Source organism: Macaca nemestrina, chromosome 9 (assembly GCF_043159975.1).
Source record: "Macaca nemestrina isolate mMacNem1 chromosome 9, mMacNem.hap1, whole genome shotgun sequence".
Taxonomy (NCBI): domain Eukaryota; kingdom Metazoa; phylum Chordata; class Mammalia; order Primates; family Cercopithecidae; genus Macaca; species Macaca nemestrina.
In genome coordinates, this window is record NC_092133.1 from 64,008,848 (window position 1) to 64,031,066 (window position 22,219).

General features: G+C 40.5%; 1 protein-coding gene across 1 annotated transcript in view; it reads right to left on the reverse strand.

Moving 5' to 3' along the window:
* Positions 1-22,219, reverse strand: part of LOC105466132 (DnaJ heat shock protein family (Hsp40) member C12) — a 43,876-nt gene that overhangs the window by 19,851 nt on the left and 1,806 nt on the right. Inside the window, exon 2 of the mRNA XM_011715118.3 lies at positions 9,803-9,881. Coding sequence (XP_011713420.1) covers positions 9,803-9,881 — 79 coding nt within the window. The remainder of the gene's footprint in view (positions 1-9,802; positions 9,882-22,219) is intronic.

Genomic DNA, 22,219 nt, shown 5'->3' on the forward strand with positions numbered 1-22,219 from the left:
CGTCTCTACTAAATATACAAAAAAAAAAAAAAATTAGTTGGGCATGGTGGCAGGTGCCTGTAATCCCAGCTACTCAGGAGGCTGAGGCAGGAGAATCACTTGAACCTGGGAGGCAGAGGTTGCAGCGAGCTGAGACCACACCATTAATCTGCCTGGGCGACAGAGCAAGACTTTTTCTCAAAAGAAAAAGAAAAGCTTCAAGAAGAATATAATATTTTTTAAAAATTGAACAAAAGAAGGAACTATACAATATTGTCAAAAGACGCTAAAAAAGATCTAAATAAATGAAAAGACATCCCATGTTCATAAAGATTTACTATTGCTAAAATGATGATACTCCCCAAACTGATCTGCAGATTCAACATAATCGCTATCAAAATCCCAGTTGCCTTTTTTGCAGAAATTGACAATCTAGTCCTAAAATCTGTTTGCAAATACAAGGGACCCAGAATTGCCAAAAATAACTCTTGAAAAAAATAAGAGCAAAGTTGGAGAATTCACACCTCTGAATTTCAAAACTTATACTACAAGGCTACAGTAGTGAAAACAGTGTGGTACTAACATAAGGATAGACATACTTATAAATGGAATAGAATTGAGAATCCAGAAACAAACCCCTCACATTTACAGTCAATTGATTTCAACAAGAGTGCCAAGACAATTTAATGAAGAAAAATCAGTCTTTTCAACAAATGGTGCTAGGACAACTGAATATCAATATATAAAAAGCATGAATTTAGATTTCTACCTTAAGCTATAAACAAATATTGACTCAAATGGATCACAGATCCAAATGTAAGAGTTAAAAACATAAAAAAACTGAGAAAAAAACATAGGAATAAATCTTTGTGACCTCAGCTTAGGCAAGAGCTCCTTAGATATGACACCAAAAGCACAAGGAACAAAAGAAATAGATAAATTGGACTACATCAAAATTAAAACTTTTGTGTTTCAAAGAATACCATGAACAAAGTGAAATGACAAGCCATGGAATGGGAAAAAATATTTGCAAATAATATATCTGATAAGGTACTTATATCTAGAATTTATAAAGAACATTTACAACTCAATAAGAAGACAAATAACTCAAATGCAAAATGGACAAAAGGCTTGAATGAACATTTCTCCAAAGAAGATATACAAATAGCCAATAAGCACCTGAAAAGATCCTGAGCAGAATTAGTCCACGAGGAAATACAAATCAAAACCATAGTGAGATACCACTTTATACCTACTAGGATGGCTAAAATTAAAGGATAATAATTGTCTAGAATGTGAAAAAGTTGGAATTGTCACATGTGACAGGTAGGAATGTAAAGTGGTATAGCCACTTTGAAAAGCAGTTTGGCTGTTCTTCAAAAATATTAAGCAGAGTTGCCATATGACCCAACTTTTATAATCCTAGGTATATATCCATGAGAATTGAAAACATATGTCCACACAAAAACTAGCATATAATAGCAGCATTATTCATAATAGTCAAAAGTGAAAATAACACAAATGTCCATCAACTGTGAATTGATAAACAAAATATGGTATATCCACATAAAAGAATTATCATCCAGCCATAAAAAGGAATGAAATGTTGATATGTGCTACAACATGAATGAGTCTTGAAAATATGCTAAATGAGGCTGGGTGCAGTGGCTCATGCCTGTAATCCCAGCACTTTGGGAGGCTGAGATGGGCAGATCACCTGAGGTCAGGAGTTCGAGACCAGCCTGACCAGCATGGAGAAACCCCATCTATATTAAAAATACAAAATAAGCCGGGCATGGTGGTGCATGCCTGTAATCCCAGTTACTTGGGGAGGCTGAGGCAGGAGAATCGCTTGAACCCAGGAGGTGGAGGTTTCGGTGAGCCATAATCATGCCATTGCACTCCAGCCTGGGCAACAAGAACAATACTTAGTCTCAAAAAAAAAAAAAAAAAGATGGGGCTATTGAATGCTACAGGAAAATAAATGAATGAATAAAAGTATCTCGCCATAGCAGCTTGGTCCAGTGAGAGCAATCCTTCCTGTTGCTGACGACAATGTAAATGTCCCATTATATAAATGAGATGTCACTTTTTCCAATGGGAATAAAAAGCTTATTAAATTACCACCAAGGATGCACATGCCACTTGCTACTCGTGTGGTGCTTGTAAAAATTTATGTATTTATCTGTGAGTCACCTTCGTCATTGTTGGCTTCACTTTCCAGAATTCCCAGAATGAAAGAAGCTGCTGGCCGGGCGCGGTGGCTCACGCCTGTAATCCCAGCACTTTGGGAGGCCGAGACGGGCGGATCACAAGGTCAGGAGATCGAGACCACGGTGAAACCCCGTCTCTACTAAAAATACAAAAAATTAGCCGGGCGCGGTTGTGGGCGCCTGTAGTCCCAGCTACTCGGGAGGCTGAGGCAGGAGAATGGCGTGAACCCGGGAGGCGGAGCTTGCAGTGAGCCGAGATCGCGCCACTGCACTCCAGCCTGGGCGACAGAGCGAGACTCCGTCTCAAAAAAAAAAAAAAAAGAAAGAAGCTGCTTAGAATTATTCTGATGTAAGTCCCTCAACAACAGTTGATAAGCAGAAAGAAAAAAGAAACTTATCTTTCCTATAACACGACCTTTCTCTTGTTCCATCCACTTCACCACATTTAACAAAGGTAAGTTTGGGTTTATATTTTTCCATTAATGTAGCAATTAATCAAATGAGTCACACAAGGTAAACACGTGCCAGTTCTGGGAAGAGAGATCTCATTTTGTAAGCTTATATGAGCAAATGATGCTGCAAGTCTTGCGAGACATTCTGATTTAACTCCTGGGTCTACCTTCAAAATACAGAGGTTATTTTAAATTCATATTTCACAATAGAATTTGCATTATAACAGTCACATTTTAAATGTATGCTATTTACAATTACTTGAGAAATAATAATGATATGATGTCAAAATACGCTTTGAAAAAATCTGGAAGAAAATATACCAACTGTTAATAGTAGTTCTCTATCAGGGAAAGATAAAAGCAGACTTTTTCTTCCAATTTATTTATTAATTATATTACTTTTATTCTATGGGGAAAAACAGTAAAGACTGTAAAGTTAAAAAAAAATTGAGACATTAAAAGATATTAGTTAACAAAGGATAAATTGTTCCCCTTCTTCTAATATCCAAATGTCTTTGAAGTTTGCACATCAGTAACAAAAATGCCATTCCACAGGTTCTTAATTTAGTCTGAAGTTTACTTTCTTTCTTTTTTTTTTTTTTGAGACAGAGTCTCTCTCTATAGCCCAGGCTGGAGCACTGTGGCATGATCTCACCTCACTGCAACCACCGCCTCCTGGGTTCATGTGATTCTCCTGCCTCAGCCTCCACAGTAGCTGGGATTACAGGCACCCACCAACACACTCAGCTAATTTTTTGTACTTTTAGTAGAGACGAGGTTTCACCATGTTGACCAGGCTTGTCTCAAACTCCTGACCTCACATGATCTGCTCACCTCAGCCTCCCAAAGTGCTGGGATTACAGGTGTGAGCCTTCACACCCAGTCTTAGGTCTACTTTCTTCATAGCCATGGAGAAGTTAATAAAGTGTTAATCTGAAACAGTTACTGTCACCCACACAAAGCGCTGGCATGAGCACCCGCCAGGAGCTCTGGGGATCAGGGACACTATTTCTATAGCAAAGTCAGTCCTGTCTGCCGCACCCACGTCTGCAGAGCGGAAGGGATTTCTAGTGGCCTTAGATTTACTTTTTTTTTTTTCAGGGAATAAAAGAATGATCTAATCATTACTTATAAAAAGAGAAAACTATCCCATCATGTGAAATGTCTACCTTGGGCTGCTACATAAAAGCAAGGAAAGACAATCCACTGAATTAAAATTGCCAGCATCCATTAAGCACTTCCCACATGCGGGACTCTTCATTTAATCTTCACAGCAGATGCTTGGAGTAATATACTACTAATCTATCTGCTTTACCTACAAGAATGCTGAGGCTCAGAAAGATTGCCCAAGATCAACTAGACTGTAAGTGGAATGGGAGCAATCCAGACAAACAAGCCTGTGTTTATATCCATTACTCCATCATGCTACCACATCAGTAATTTCAATGGCAACAGTTCAGGCTATATTTAGCGGACCAAAAAGATATAGATATGAGTTTAATTTCTCCTACCCAAAGTTCCTCTACTGTCTAGCTTTTCACCTTAATTAGATACATTTCACAATCTGTCCACTATATTCTGGATTTCCATCAAGCTAAACTTCAGTATCCAAGTGAATTTTTAAAGATATTTTGAGGTTGGGTGCAGTGGCTCACTCCTGTAATCCTGGCACTTTGGGGGGCTGACGCAGGTGGATCACTTGAGGTCAGGTGTTTGAGACCATCCTGGCCAACATGGTGAAACCCCGTTTCCACTAAAAATACAAAAATCAGCTGGGCGTGGTGGCACACGCTTATAGTTCCAGCTACTCGGGAGGCTGAGGCAAGAGAATCACTTAAACCCAGGAGACAGAAGTTGAAGTGAGCTGAGATTGTGCCACTGCACTCCAGCCTGGGCGACAGAGCAAGACTCTGTCCTGCCCAGAAAATAAAAAAATAGATTTTGAAATAGTCTGGCCAGGCACAGCAGCTGATTCCTGTAATCCCAGCACTTTGGGAGGCCAAGGAAGGAAGACTGCTTGAGTCCAGGAGTTTGAGACCAGCCTGGGCAACATGGCAAAACCCTGTCTGTACTAAAAATACAAAAAAATTACCCAGGTGTGGTGACACGCATGTGTGGTCCCAGCTACTCGGGAAGCTGAGGTGGGAGAATTGCTTGAGCCTGGGAGGTTGAGGCTGCAGTGAACCAAGATTGCACCACTGCACTCCAGCCTGGGAGACAGAGCGAGATCCTGTCTCATATGTATGTTTGAAATACTTTCATCATTAAGTAACCTTAATCATCCAAGTGTATAAAGATCCACATAAATGTTCAGAAAGTTGTATTAATGAAAACTGAGTAAACGGATGCTTAAATAGATTAAAAAACACCCTCTACCCAAAGGTTGAATCATATATCAAATGCATGCCTGACTAGAGAAGATATTGATGTCTGTGTGCCTTTTCATTTTAAACAATATTTACACAGTCCAGTGTTTCTCTGAACAAGACGCCTTAGGCAGCCCATACATGAAAACCCCCATCACTATGGCAACTAGAAATGGCAATAATTACACAGTGATTCATCATGTATCCTGAATAAAGATTGTTTGTCAGGGACAGAGAAACAACTCACAGTCATGCTTCACTGAAAAGAACCCAGTTAAAGAATAACCTGGGTGGTGGTTGTTTTTAAGTATTTATCAAATTTTTATAATTTTTTTTTTTTTTTTTTTTTTTGAGACACAGTTTCACTCTTGTTACCCAGGCTGGAGTGCAGTGGCATGATCTCGGCTCACTACAATATCTGCCTCCCGGGTTCAAGCGATTCTCCTGCCTCAGCCTCCCAAGTAGCTAGGATTATAGGCATGCGCCACCACGCCCAGCTAATTTTGCGTTTTTAGTAAAGACAGAGTTTCACCATGTTGGTCAGGCTGGTCTCAAATTCCTGACCTCACATGAACCACCCACCTTGGCCTCTCAAAGTGCTAGGATTACAGGCGTGAGCCACCGAACCTGACCTAAATTTTTGTAATTTTATGCTAGGACACCTATCTTAATATTAACTCCAGTTCAGACAGGTAGTTAATATGTCCTCTAAAGAAATGTTTGTGCCAGGGGCCGGGCGCGGTGGCTCATGCCTGTAATCCCAGCACTTTGGGAGGCCGAGGCGGGCGGATCACGAGGTCAGGAGATCAAGACCATCCTGGCTAACACGGTGAAACTCCATCTCTACTAAAAATACAAAAAAATTAGCCGAGCGTGGTGGTGGGCGCCTGTAGTCCCAGCTACTCAGGAGGCTGAGGCAGGAGAATGGCATGAATACGGGAGGCGGAGCTTGCAATGAGCGGAGATAGCGCCACTGTACTCCAGACTGGGCGACAGAGTGAGACTCTGTCTCAAAAAAAAAAAAAGAAAGAAATGTTCAGGCCCAGCTGGGTGGCTCATGCCTATAATCCCAGCCCTTTGGGAGGCTGAGGCAGGCGGATCACCGGTGGTTGGGAAATCAAGACCAGCCTGGCAAACATGGTGAAACCCCTTTTGCACCAAAAATACAAAAATTAGCCAGGTGTGATGGCTCATGCCTGTAATCCCAGCTTCTCAGGAGGCTGAGGGACAAGAATTATTTGAACCTGGGAAGCGGAGGTTGCAGTGAGCCGAGATTGTGCCACGGCACTCCAGCCTGGGCAACAGAGTGAGACTGATGCAAAAAAAAAAAAAAGAGAGAGAGAGAGAGAAATGTTTATGCATTCACTTATTCAAGAAATTGTGCAGAATAGATGTCCTCTTCAGTAAGTGGCACACTAGGGGCACACAACTGTGAACAAGACAAGCAGGGCGTCTGCCTTACTGAGCTTCCAGAATGACTAATAAGTAAACATGCAATAAGGAGACAGTGTGACACACAGTCTGCTGCCTGACGTACAGGGTGCTCTTGGTAGGTGGGACACATGGGACTTCCCAACTGATGGTCAGCTGAGACCTGACACAGAAACACAACCTGGCCAAGTAGTCAGGGACATGTGTGAGCCACAGAGTGTTCCAGGCAGAAAGCATCAAGCATAGAGGGCTGGGGTATAGAAAGAGCAGGGCACATGAAGGACCTATTGTAGTTCTGAGTGGCTGAAACATGAAATTCTAGGCACAGCAAAGGAAAGCAAAAGGGGATGGAGAATTAAGGTACACAGCATGAAGGGATTTGTGCCTAAATTATCAACAATGACAAAGGATGAACTACCGCACAGTACATCACAGACATAATGCGAAGCGAAAGAAGCTACACACAAAAGAGTACATACCGTATGATTTGATTTATATGAAATCCAAAACTGCAAAACTAGTCAATGGTGATAGAGATCAAAAAATCAGAGAGGGTGCTGACTTTGAACAAGAAGTGAAAGGGATTTCTGGGGTGCGAAGATGTTCCACATCTGTCTGGGCAGTGGTTAACCCGGTTATACATATGCACAAATTTATCAAGCTCACACTTATTATTTGCTCATGGTACCTTAAACAAGTTAATAAAAAGGATAAAAAAAACCAAATGAGCAGAAGCAATAGTTAAATATCGAACAAAAGATTACCTCACATATAGAAAAATGATCTGTTTTTGCAAATCAAAGGAATCAATGATTTCTAGAGAAAATAAATAAAGAACTTGAAGACAAGGAAAACATTTTCTTTTTTTTTTTTCTTTTCTTTTTTTTGAGATGAAGTTTCGCTCTTGTTGCCCAGGCTGGAGTGCAATGGCGCAACCTCTGCTCACCACAACCTCCACCTCCTGGGTTCAAGCAGTTCCCCTGCCTCAGCCTCCCGAGTAGCTGGGATTACAGGCATGCGCCACTACACCTGGCTAATTTTGTATTTTTAGTAGAGTCAGGGTTTCTCCATGTTGGTCAGGCTGGTCTTGAACTCCCGACCTTGAACTCCTAAGCCACCGTGCCCACTCAAAGAAAACATTTTCTAAATAAAGAAGAGTTTGGATTTGTGCCATGTGGAATTATAGATAGGTCTTAGTATGATATTATCCTTGTAGAAAAATCACATATACTCACATGCTATATGCATATAGTAAACATAACCATCAAATTTAAGATATAAGGCCAGGCGCAGTGGCTCACACCTGTAATCCCAGCACTTTGGGAGGCCAAGGCGGGCAGATCACCTGAGGTCGGGAGTTCGAGACCAGCCTGACTAACATGGAGAAATGCCGTCTCTATTAAAAATACAAAATTATCTGGGCATGGTGGTGCATGCCTGTAATACCAGCTACTCTGGAGGCTGAGGCAGGAGAATCGCTTGAACCCAAGAGCCAGAGGTTGCAGTGAGCCAATATCGTGCCATTGCACTCCAGCCTGGGCAATAAGAGCAAAACTCCGTCTCAAAAAAAAAAAATTAAGATATAATATTACCTACCCTGAGGATAAAATCAGAGTAAGGAAACACAAGAGACTTCAACTGCACTGGTAAAGTTTTAAGCTGGGTGGAACATATGTGGACACTTGTTAGAGTATTCTTTATTCCTTTTTGTGCATATTATTTTCTTCCATAGTTAAAAAGAAAAATCTGCAATGAGAAGCACTTAAAGAATGCTGTAGCAATCCAGGCACGAAATGATGAGGGCTTACCTACAGCAATGGCACCCAGGATGAAGGGAGGAGGACACAGTGGAAAGAGACCCGGAAGGTAAAGCAACAGTGTTTGGCAATTGCCCAGATATGGACATGAGGGAGAGGAAGGAGACAAGGCTTCCATGACACCACCTGAATGGATGGTGGTGTCATTCATAGAGATGGGATAACAGAAAAATAAACAAGATTTCAGAGGGGGTGATAAGACAATAATGAGTCTAATTTTTGACAGGGTGACTTTGAAATGTTTCCAAATGGAAATTTCCCAGAAACAGTCAAAACTACAGTCTTAACATGGGGAGTGAGAACTAGGTTAAGGATAGATTTGGGGGCCATCAAAAGAGCTGGTGATTTAAGCTACAGACCTGGACAAGGCTTCAGGAGAAAATGGGGAGTGGGCTCAGAAGAGAGCTTAGGAGGGAACCTTGGGGCAACAGAGGAGTCACAAAGGAGACTGAGAGAAAGCAGCCCAAAGAGGCTGGGGGAGAACCACGAGTGCATAGTATCCTGACAGCTAGGAGAAAAAAACTTTCTTTCAAGGAGGAAGGTATGGTCACCAGGGCCAAATTTTGATGCAAGTTCAGGAGAGATAAGTACCAAAAGGTAACCACTAGATTTGATACTCAGGCAGTCCTTGGTTCATTTCTGAGAAACTAGGGAAGTCAGAGTGGAATAAATGGAAAAATAGGGAGAAGGGAAATAGGGACATCAACTGTGGACTTCTTTTTCAGGAAGTCTGGGTCTGAAGAGAAGAAGAGAGGCAGGGAAGTAGAGAAGAGAGACAGGTTGCCGAAGGATTATTGGTTTGTTCACATTTTTCACAAGCCTGGATAGGCATAAGCATATTTAAGTGATAGTGAAGGAAAGAAACAAAAGTATGACTATATGGATATATTCGGGTTCCCAATAACGAAGAAATCACAAGTTTCTCATCAAGACAACCGCCTAGCCGGATACACACCTGTAATCCCAGCACTGGGAGGCCGAGGCGGGCGGATCACTTGAAGTCAGGAGTTCGAGACCAGCCTGCCCAACATAGTGAAACCCTGTCTACTAAAAAAATACAAGGAAAAAAAAAATTAGCTGGGCATGGTGGTGCGCACCCATAGTCCCAGCTACTCGGGAGGCTGAGGCAGGAGAATCGCTTGAGCCCGGGAGCCAGAGGTTGCAGTGAGCCATGATCGCACCATAGCACTCCAGCCTGGGTGACAGAGACTCTGTCTCAAAAACAAAACAAAACAAAACAAAGACAACCACCTGGTTACAAATATACTTAAGTTATGTTAACACTCAATAACTGGTGAAATAAAGCGTGAACTAGAAGAATTTTAAACCACAAAGCAACACATTATAGCAGAAAGAAAAATGGATCTTAAACGACTACTGTTAGAAAAGATCCTGCACAGCCTTCTCCCTTTCTATCATCCAATAATGCAAAGAAAGAATACGTTTCAGCATAATAGACAAGAAAAAATTAAGTTACTATTCACTGGCTTTTGGTTCTATATACTACTCATTTTCTTGAGAAATAGCCTTTATTAAATTCTTACCAGCTTTGGGGTTTTCAGGATGCTTGTCTGGGTGACATTCCAGAGCTCTGACTTTAAATTCTGCCAGGATTTGTTCAACCTAAAACAAAAATCAGTGTTTAAAATAAGGTGTCATGCCAGGCGCAGTGGCTCACGCCTGTAATCTCAACACTTTGGGAGGCTGAGGCAAGCAGATCGCCAGGAATAAGACCAGCCTGGACAACAAAGCGAGATCCAGTCTCTACAAAATATAAAATAATTAGCTGGGCATGGTGACACATGCCAGTAGTCTCATTTACTTGGAAGGCTAAGGCAGGAGGACCCCTTGAGGCCAGGAGTTCAAGGCTGCAGTGAGCTATGATGGCACCACTGCACTCCTGCCTGGGTAACACAGCAAGACCCTATCTCAAAAAAAAAAAAAGGTCAAACTTAAATGTCATAAAGGAAGAAGTTGGGGCATCAATCCTCCCCAAAACAGCCATGATCGACCCAACTTTTTTTGATCCCTATATTTCTATTTTGACTTTTTCCTCTAAGAAATAATTTCCTCAATAACGAAATTCAGAAAGCATCCAATAAACACTCCTACTGAAATAGTTGTTGTGATGACAATTTAACTACTTAATTTAAATGATGGCCCAAGAGTTCTATGAGCTCAAAATATTTAAATATACAGGCCAGACATGGTGGCTCACACCTGTCATCCCAGCACTTTGGGAGGCTGAGGCGGGCAGATCACAAGGTCAGGAGTTCGAGGCCAGCCTAGCCAACATGGTGAAACACTGTCTCTACTAAAACTACAAAAATTAGCCAGATGTGGTAGCAGGTGCCTGTAATCGCAGCTACTCGGGAGGCTGAGGCAGGAGAATCGCTTGAACCTGGGAGGCAGAGGTTGCAGTGAGCCAAGATCACACCACTGCACTCCAGCCTGGACGACACAGTGAAACTCTGTCTCTAAATAAATAAATGAATACATACATACATACATACATACATACATACATACATACCCAAAATGGTCAGGTAGGTTTCTCCTAGGAATATATAAAATATCCAAATTCTTCAAAGATGCTTAGCCACCATTACTCAAGGATAACTGTCTCTGAATTATAAGTTATAATTTACAAATTACCTATTACAAAGCTCCTTCTTCCTGTCTTTTGGTCTCTTTTTTATTAATAATTTCAGAATTAAATGAAAAAGAACATAATCTAAACGTGATAATTTTATTACAATTAGGAGCTTCATTAGAGATTTTGATTTGGAAAACAGAAACTCCAGCCCAAACTAAAATGAGATTTGAGCAGCATCAATGATTTGATTTGATTTCACTTACCCATCTAATCCCTATTATCATGAATTATTAAGACTTGGGTTTATTAATTATAATTGCAATGACAGCAGCGGGAAACAATAGTGGTTATGTGGCTCTAGAATCTGACTGCTTGGTTTTATTTTATTTATTTTTATTTTATTTATTTATTTATTTATTTATTTATTTATTTTTGAGACAGAGTCTCGCTCTGTCACCCAGTCTGGAGTGCAGTGGTGCGATCTCGGCTCACTGCAACCTCCACCTCCTGGCTTCAAGTGATTCTCCTGCCTCAGCCTCCCGAGTAGCTGGGATTACAGGTGCCCACCACTACACCTGGCTAGTTTTTGTATTTTTAGTAGAGATTTACTAGAGATTTCGTAGGGGTTTCACCATGTTGGCCAGGCTGGTCTCGAACTCCTGACCTTAGGTGATCCCCCGCCTCAGCCTCTCAAAGTGCTGGGATTATAGGCGTGAGCCACCGCACCTGGGCAGATGGCTTGGTTTGAAATCCCAGTTCTGCCACAAGGCTTTAGGCAAGTTACATAACATCCATGTGTCTAGGTTTACTCATCTTTACATCAGATGAATAATATAAGTAGAGCACTTAACACAAAACCTGATCATCATAAGAACTCAATAATAGGCCGGGCGCGGTGGCTCAAGCCTGTAATCCCAGCACTTTGGGAGGCCGAGACGGGCGGATCACGAGGTCAGGAGATCGAGACCATCCTGGTTAACACGGTGAAACCTCGTCTCTACTAAAAATACAAAAAACTAGCCGGGCGAGGTGGCGGGTGCCTGTAGTCCCAGCTACTCGGGAGACTGAGGCAGGAGAATGGCGTAAACCTGGGAGGCGGAGCTTGCAGTGAGCTGAGATCCGGCCACTGTACTCCAACCTGGGCGGCAGAGCGAGACTCCGTCTCAAAAAAAAAAAAAAAAAAAAAAAAAGAACTCAATAATAGTGGCTATTATTAAATATAGGCGGTTAAAGTCTAAAGTCATTCAGATAGTTACTAAAAAGAGCTGAGTTTTTTGTTAACTTAACAGTCAAACTTTGTTTTTTCTTTCTTTTTTTTTTCTTTTCAGAGACAGTCTCGCTATGTCACCCAGGCTGGAGTGCAGTGGCTATCCACAGGCACGATCCCACTACTGATCAACACAGGTGTTTTGACCTGCTCCATTTCCAACCTGGGTTGGTTCACCCCTCCTTAAGCAACCTAGTGGTCCCCCACTCCCAGGAGGTCACCATATTGATGCTGAACTTAGTGTGGACAGCCCGTTGGCACAGCATGACAGCCCAGAACTCCTGGGCTCAAATGATCCTCTTGGTTCAGCCTCCCAAGGAGCTGGGATTACGGTCATGTGTCACCATGCCCTATGGCCAAATTCATCAGGCTTAGGAAATTATCATGGGGTTCCATATTTACTAACCACTAATTAGTGAAAACAAATTAGCTCTTGTTTGAGAAATTAAATCTCAAGCACCTTAGCTGAATATTGTCAAAGGATTCATGGTAGAAACATATTTTTATCAGTTCCATGTCATCATTAGTCAACTCGCATAAGGAATGTCTTCACTTTTACAACCAAAGTCAGACTGTATTAGATAGGCATATGTATAAAACCCAGACTAATAACTCTATTATTTTCTTTGTTAAACTTCTGAGAACACCTATGATTAATAGGAAAAGATGACTTCCTGTTAGGAACTATAATTAACTATGTGTTTCCTCTTTCTGGGTGCTGTCTTTAACCATCAGTCACCATAACCTGCTTATATAACAAATAAAACTGAGAATTAGACTTGTTTTTAAATTTTAAATTATTAAATATTCTATAGAGTGTAGTAGTAAGCATTTTTAAATTAGTAAGTCATTTATAAATACTTACAAACTCTCTTTGAAAAACATTCTATCACTACAGAAAAAAAGTGAAAAAGTCAAAATCCTTTTATTCCTCATTCAAGGAATATACCCAGGAGAACACGTTATATCCTTGAAGACATACCTTTTTTTCTTTTCTTTTTTTTTTTTTTTTTGAGTCAGCATCTTGTTCTGTCACCCAGGCTGGAGTGCAGTGGTGCCATTTTGGTTCACTGCAACCTCCACCTCCTGAGCTCAGGCAATCCTCCCACCTCAGCCTCCCAAAAAGCTGGGACTACAGACATGGGCAACCACACCCAGCTGATTTTGTATGTTTTGTAGAGATGGGGTTTTACCATGTTGTCCACTCCTGGGCCCAAGCAATCCGCCTGCCTTGGCTTCCCAAAGTGCTGGGATTACAGGCATGAGTCACCACACCTGGCCTAAAGATGCACTTTTAATGCATTTATATATATGCATATGTATATATATCTTAGGGCTTTTAAATAACATAAATAGATAAAATTATACCTATATATCAAAGGTAGAAAGTTTTGGGGTTTTATTGTTGCTGCTGTTTTATTTTTTAATTTCTATCCCACTAGAAAACATTCTGGGCTGGGTGCAGTGGCTCATGCCTATAATCCCTGCACTTTGGGAGGCTGAGGTGGGTGGACCACTTGAGGTCAGGAGTTCAAAACCAGCCTGGCCAACATGGTGAAACTCTGTCTCTACTAAAAATACAAAAATTAGCTGGGCATGGTGGCATGAGCCTGTAATCCCAGCTACTCGGGAGGCTGGGGTAGGAGAATTCCTTGAGCCCAGGAGGTGGAGATTGCAGTGAGCCGAGATTTTGACACTGCACTCTAGCCTGGGTGACAGAGCAGGGCTCTGTCTCAAAAAAAAAAAAAAAAAAAATTCTGGGCTGGGCACAGTGGCTCATGCCTGTAATCCCAGCACTTTGGGAGGCCGAGGTGCGTGGATCACCTGAGGTCAGGAGTTAGAGACCAGTCTGACCAACATGGTGAAATCTTATCTCTACTAAAATATAAAAATTAGCCAGGCGTGGTAACAGCCACCTGTAATCTCAGCTACTCAGGAGGCTGAGGTTGGAGAATTGCTTGAACCCAGGAGGCAGAGGGTGCAGTGAGCCGAGATCATGCCATTGCACTCCAGCCTGGGCAACAAGAGTGGAACTCCATCTCAAAAAAAAAAAATTCCAATATTTAGTACATAGAAGCAAATGTGTCAAAATGGTTGATTCTCAGTTTGTTTACATGCATGATTGTTATTTTCTTCTTTATATTTTCTAGGTTTTAACAAATTCATATTTTAAAAAAATAAGAAAGTCTTTTTCTTTCTTATATTATTTTTCATAGCTTTACTATCGTAAAGTGTATTACAAAGCTCCCACAGAGCTGGCTTTATGTAAACTGGTAAAGTGGGTTAGTTTATCTTGAACACATTGTATTTATCTTCTGGTCTCCCTACTCCATGTGCCCACTGCCAAGTACAGTCCATTGGAGCTGACGCCCTCCATGTCAAGGTCCACCAAATCCTGCCTTCCTGACCCAAGTCCAGTAGTCTGCAAAACTGCCTACCCTGTTGTCCTGTAAACATACAAAAAATGTTCAACTTTACTCGTAATCAAATAAATCAAAATATCCAAAGGATGGTAATGACCAGTGTTACTGAGAGTGCAAAGAAATTGAACATTCATGCTCTCCTGGTTGGGACGTAAATAGGTATAGACTTTCTTGAAAAAAATTGAGACATGTATGTTTGTATGTGTGTGTGTATATATGTGTGTGTCTATATATATATAGATATATGTGTGTATTTATCTCTGTATATGTAGATCAGCTCCATGTCATCCTTAGCCAACTCTCATAAGAAATGTCTTCACTTTTACAGTCAAAGTCAGGCTGTATTAGATAGGCATATGTATAAAACCCAGATTAATAACTCTATTATTTTCTTTGTTAAACTTCTGAGAACACCTTCGAATAATAGGAAAAGATGACTTCCTGTTAAGAACTGTAATTAACTATGTGTTTCCTCCTTCTGGGTGCTGTCTTTAACCATCAGTCACCATAACCTGCTTATCTAACAAATAAAACTGAGAATTAGACTTGTTTTTAAATTTTAAAGTGTTAAATATTCTATTTTCTATCTCTCTGTATATAGATACACACATGTATACGAAGAGCCTTTAATTTATTTCCTAGCCTTTGATTCAACAATTCCAATTTTACAAATTTGTCTAAGGAGATAATCAGAGGTAAGAAAAGAATAGCTGTAAGAAGGTCCAAGAATAAAATATAAATTTTAAACAAAAACCTATGACAGAGCAGGAGCACCATTAACTCAGACAAACACCGCCACTTTAAATTCCAGCTCCCTTTCTAGCCTCATGCATTTCAAGGAAATCACTTCTCTTTGAACTGCAAGCAGCCAGAAAGAGCAGACAGTAAAACACAAATAAGACAGCTCAGGCACAGAGGGAGGTGGGGGAAAGTCTCTGGAGTAGCTGCCAAACTTCACCCTCATACAATAGACCCCAGTAAAACAGTGGGCCTTAATAAGCACATTCCTTTCCCTTCAGGTGTACCAAGATAGGGAAGCAAAAAGCAGACTGGAGGGGTATGCCTGCAGCTGCAGAAAGATGTATGGAAACAGACACACAACTCTCCCTCCCAGATAAGCACAACAAAGAGACAGAGAAGCAGTCCAAGCCTCTGATAAACTCTCCCACCCTGAATCCTTAAAAACTCTTAGTCTGTAAGAGAGTGCGTCTCTAACCTAACTCAGCCAGCCGCCCCTCTCAGATTTATTCAAAATAAACCTGTCAGGCCCGGGCGCAGTGGCTCACGCCTGTAATCCCAGCACTTTGGGAGGCCAAGGCGGGTGGATCACGAGGTCAGGAGATTGAGACCATCCTGGCTAACACGGTGAAACCCCATCTCTACTAAAAATACAAAAAATTAGCCGGGCGAGGTGGCGGGCGCCTGTAGTCCCAGCTACTCGGGAGGCTGAGGCAGGAGAATGGCGTGAACCTGGGACGCGGAGCTTGCAGTGAGCCGAGATTGCACCACTGCACTCGAGCCTGGGGGACAGAGCGAGACTCCATCTCAAAAAAATAAAAAATAAAAATAAATAAATAAACCTGTCCCTGTTGACTGTCGAGCCGCCCTTCGTGTTTCTCTCCTCTTTCTTTAATTCTTACAATCTATATGTCCAATAATAGGAAATTTGTTAGAGTTGATTGTAATGTAACTGTAAGTTAGAATACTTCAGTCATTTAAAAAATTATCTTGTCATAAAAGATTTTTAACAACCTGAGAAAATTTAAATAGTTCTATGAGAAAAGGTAAGATATTACGTGCAATATATTATGTTATACTGCATATAATATATAACTATTATGTGCAATTTAAATCCATGTCTTATCTCAAAAGGGGTTATGTAACATATATGTATATAATAATGATAATTATTATTATTTTAAATTTATTGACCTGGGTGCAGTGGCTCACACCTGTAATCCAGCACTTTGGGATGCTGAGGCGGGCAGATCACCTGATGTCAGGAGTTCAAGACCAGCCTGGTCAATTGCCAAATGGCAAAACCCTGTCTCTACTAAAAATAAAAAAATAGCCTGGCATGGCCTGTAGTCCCAGCTACTTGGGAGGCTGAGACACAAGAATCGCTTGATCCTGGGAGGCGGAGGTTGCAGTGAGCTGAGATCGCGCCACTGCACTCCAGCCTGAGTGACAGAGCAAGACTGTCTCAAAAAATATTGAAACTTAATATGTGGCAGGCACTTTTCTAAGCACTTTACATAGAGTGTTTCATTTAATTCCCATAACTGTATGAGGTTAATACTATCATTATTCTCATTTTGCAGATTAGGAAGTCAAGACAGAAAAATTAAGGAATTTTCCCAAGGTCACACAGCTAGTAAGTAGCACATCTAGGAACTGAACCCATGTAGTCTGATTCCAAATACATACAAAAATACTCATATAAATACATACACATAGGCCAGGCGTGGTGGCTCATGCCTGTAATCACAACACTTTGGGAGGTCAAGGTGGGCGGATCATGAGGTCAGGAATTCGAGACCACCCTGACCAACATGGTGAAACCTCATCTCTACTAAAGATACAAAAAATTAGCTGGGCATGGTAGCACATGCCTGTAGTCCCAGCTACTTGGGAGGCTGAGATAGGAGGATTGCTTGAACCCAGGAGGTGGAGGTTGCAGTGAGCTGAGATCGCACCATTGCACTCCAGCCTGGACCACAGGGTAAGAATCCATCTCAAAAATACATACATACATACATACACACATATGCATTTACTTATTTATATACATATACAGATATAGCATATATGCACAGATAATTAACCTGTATAAATCATACTCCAAAATGTTAAACACGTAGGTTAACATTTTTATTTGTGCTTTCTTTGTATTCCACATTTCCTCATTGAACATATATTAATTTTAGAACTTAAATTTAAAACTTAGAAACTTATCTTTTCCATATTCTGCAGCAAAGTATTTTTGTCTAAGCAAGGAAATACTCCAGTGTGCTGTGGAGACTAATCCAATTCCCACTTGGATGAATCTTCTCCAAGATTTCCTAGCCATACAAATGCCCTGTCTCTCCCACAGTGCATTAAAATTATGGCCATCTAGGAAAGCCATTTCAAGCCCCATCTCTTTCTGAAATCTATTCAGATAGACTTTCTTTAATTTCTGCTGCACTTATAGAACAGTACACAGCACAATACTTAATTGTTCTCAAATTGTTTCCTGTGTATTAGCTTTGGCTCCTCAATTGGATACCAGGTTCTTTATACACTAGCACCATGTCTCACCTTTTTAATACTGATTTAATTGATATATATTATTTTAATTCACTCGGTTTAAAACTAGATTTTTCCCACAAAATTCCAGATACTAGCAATATCTCTTAAATGAATGAGAGATCCTCCTACATCATTCTAATCAAATGATAATTAATTAAGACATGAGGAATAGAAACAATTTGAGACACAAAATAAATAATGGTAATATTTGGGTTATAACACTTAAAATACAGTAGCTATTAATTGATAGTGATAAAAACTAAGCCAAATAAACAAATAAATGTGGGAGAAGGGATAGCTTTTCCTTACTGAAGAATTTCCTTACTGTAGAATACTAATAAATGTAACATTAATGAGAAAAAGAAAGTCACCATTAGGCAAACACCATAGTAGTAATTGTTACAGGCAAGATCCACCAAAGGATGCTAAACTTAGTGAGTAAAAGTTTGAGGAGAAACAGTACAGTCTCAAAGTATCTTCCCCAAGATATTTGTTAATTACAAAAGGAAAAATAACAACCCTACCTGGAAAAACCTAGCAGAAAACACCTGACAGATATCACCTTAACGAAGTGCTCAAGGTCAGTAAGGCACATCCATATCATGCACCCCCACATGAGATACTAAGAAAGGCACAACATCACTTCTGAGGAGTTCTTTCCAAAAATGCACAACCTTAATCTAATCATGAGAAAATATCAAACAAAGTCAAATTAAGAGACATTCTACAAAATAACTGACCAGTATTCTTCAAAGTGTCCAGGTCATGAAAGACAAAGAAGGTAGAAGAAAGCATCAGATTGGAGGTCACTACGGGAACAAGACAACAAAGTGTAATAAGGGATCCTGGCTTGGATCCCAGAATAGAAAAAGGGCATTAGTAGGAAAACTGATGAAATTAGATAAGACTTATAATTTAGATCAAGGATTAACTGACTCTGGCCTGCTGCTACCTGTTTTTTAATTAAAGCTTTATTGGAAGACAGCCAAGATCATTCACTTACATATCGTCTATGGCTGTTTTCTCCAATGGCAGAGCTGAGCAGTTAGGACAGAGACTGTAAAGCCTGCAAAGCCTAAAATATTTGCTATCTCAGGATCAGCACCAGGTGAGGCAAGCAGGACACCTAGGTTTAAGGAAATATCCTCTCTCTCTCTCCCTCTTCCTCTCCCTCTACCTCTGTCTTTCTCTCTCTCTCTCTCTCTCTCTCTCAAATTTCTGTATGTGTACAACCCTAAATGTTAGTGCCTCCTTAAATTTTGCATCCTACACACCCTACTTGCCTCATTCTAGTCCTGACTCTATCTGGTCCTTTACAAAAAAATGTTTGCTGGACCGTGGTAGGGTTAATTGTAGCAATGTTAATTTTCTGATTTTTTGGTGGTTTGTGCATGTGGTCAGCGGCTGCGTCACTCTCTGGCAAAGATGTGCAGTTGTTGGCCGTGACCTCTGGGCTGGGATGATCCATGCTCTCGGTAGAGGCAGGGAAGCCCAGTCAGAACCATGGTCAGTACAATGGTAGCAGCTGGACCAACCATTGCTGCTGCAGGATTTGCAGGCCGTTATGTTTTGCAAGTCATGGAGCACATGGAGCCTCAAGAAAAACAAGTTTTTCAAAGTCTACCAAAATCTGCCTTCAGTGGTAGCTATTACTGAGGTGAGTTTGAACCCAAAATGACAAAACAAGAAGGAGCATTAATACCAAGGGTAAGCCCTACTGCCAATAAAGGGAAAATAAGAGATGCTCATTAATAAATTATACTCTTTTTTTTTTTTTTTTTTGAGACAGAGTCTTGCAATGTCACCCAGGCTGGAGTACAGTGGCGCAATCTCGGCTCACTGCAAGCTCCGCCTTCCGGGTTCACACCATTCTCCTGCCTCAGCCTCCCGAGTAGTTGAGACTACAGGCGCCCGCCACCACGCCCGGCTAATTTTTTTGTATTTTTAGTAGAGACGGGGTTTCACTGCATTAGCCAGGATGGTCTCGATCTCCTGACCTTGTGATCCGCCCGTCTCGGCCTCCCAAAGTGCTGGGATTACAGGCGTGAGCCACCGCGCCCTGCAATAAATTATACTCTTAAATCATAGCAGTCAAAATCAGTGAAGCTAGAGATTTACTAGAAGGTCAAGCTAAAAATGAAGTAAATGTATGATGAATTTTAAGTTCATTTTAGTTTATGTGTATGAGTACAAAGTTTTTATAATAAAATGCCTCAGAGCTACAATTTTTTTTTAATTTCTGATTTTGATCATTGTACTTTCATTAGGTATGATGCTAACATAAAGGGAAGCTGGGTTAAGGGTATATAGGAACTCTGTGTACTATTTTTACAACTTTTATGTAAGTCAAAAATCACTGCAAAATAAAACATCTTTAAAATAATGCAAACTCAAGGATAGGATAAGTGTACTAAGTTCCAAGTGCACAGTAACACTGTGGGGGCCAAAACAACAGCCACAACCACAACCACAACAACTTAGCACTCTGCACCAGGCACTGCTCAAAGTACTTTATATATCATATATTATTTAATCCCCACAACTCTATGAGGTGGGTACTATTTACTCCCATCTACAGGTTAGAAAACTGAGGCATAGAGGCTGGGCACGGTGGCTCACACCTGTAATCCCAACACTTTGGGAGGCCAAGGTGGGCAGATCACTTGAGGTCAGGAGTTTGAGACCAGCCTGGACAACACGGTGAAAGCTCATCTGTACAAAAATACAAAAATTAGCTGGGTGTGGTGGCATGCACCTATAATCCCTGCTACTCAGAAGGCTGAAGCAGGAGAATCAAATATATAACTTTAATCAATTTCCAGCACGAACTTGAAATTGTAAGAACTATATACCAAAGCAAAAGTATTACATGGGTGTCTCAATTCAATTGTGATAAGTAAAATTAAAATATCAAATTGTTTTGAAATTATAACAGCTAAAATGCTTTTGGGCATGATGAGTTCTGGTTAATTTTAGAGCATCAAATGAAGGAATACCTGAAATAAAGGCAATTTATCCAATATAAATCAAGTAAAGGAAATGTCATATTAGTAAAAGGTGTCATAAAAATATTTTTTTAATGAGAAGCATACCTATAAAAAGAAGAGAAAAGCCAGGTGCGGAGGCTCACACCTGTAATCCCAGCACTTTAGGAGGCCAAGGTAGGCAGATCAGGAGGTCAAGAGATTGAGACCATCCTGGCCAACACAGTGAAACCCCGTCTCTACTAAAAATATGAAAATTAGCTAGGTATGGTGGCACGTGCCTATAGTCCCAGCTACTCAGGAGGCTGAGGCAGGAGAATCGCTTGAACCCAGGAGGTGGAGATTGCAGAGACCCGAGATTATGCCACTGTGCTCCAGCCTGGCAACAGAGCGAGACTTCGTCTAAAAAAAAAAAAAAAGAGAGAGAAAAAATGATATATATATATATACAAAGAAGTGACAATATTATGACAAACATTTCGTTAAAAATAAATAATTGTTATCTAAATATGATATGCTATTGACAGACTAGTAAAATATATCCAGTAAAAGGAAAATTGAGACAAGGAAGTATGACTCCACCTGGTAACCATATTTTGAATATTACACATTAACAATGAGATTATTTTCTGTTAGGCTGTCCAGAATGAATCCCCCTTCTATGTAGACTGAAAAGACAATAGCAAAACTTCAAAAGACTGACTATGCAGCCATAAAAAAGAATGAGTTCATGTCCTTTGCAGGGACATGGATGAAGCTGGAAACCATCATTCTCAGCAAACTAACACAGGAACAGAAAACCAAACACCACATGTTCTGTCTCATAAGTGGGAGTTGAACAATGAGAACACATGGACACAGGGAGGGGAACATCACACACCAGGGCCTGTCGGGGGGTGGGGGGCAAGGGAAAGGACAGTATTAGGACAAATACCTAATGTATGCGAGGCTTAAAACCTAGATGATGGGTTGATAGGTGCAACAAACCACCATGGCACATGTATACCTGTGTAACAAACCTGCACATTCTGCACATGTATCCCAGAACTTAAAGTAAAATTAAAAAAAAAAAAAAAAAAAAAAAAAGACTGACTAAATAGGTCACAAGATAATGGAGATATAATGACCCTTACTTTATAGGCTAGCATGTATTTTTTTAAATCCAAATCGTGAGCCTTATCAAGTTAAATTATATTCCTTTGATTTTAAAGTATTCCTTCAAAAATCGTTTGATAATAGTATAATTTCAACTGTGAAACACATGGTAAAAATGGTAATAAGCTTTCTCAATTGCTATAAGCAAATCACCACCAACATAAACAAGGGTAACACATTCTTGAGAAGAACTATGCAACTGAAAGACCATTATAAGCTATTATGGGGGCGAGGCAGTTTTTTAA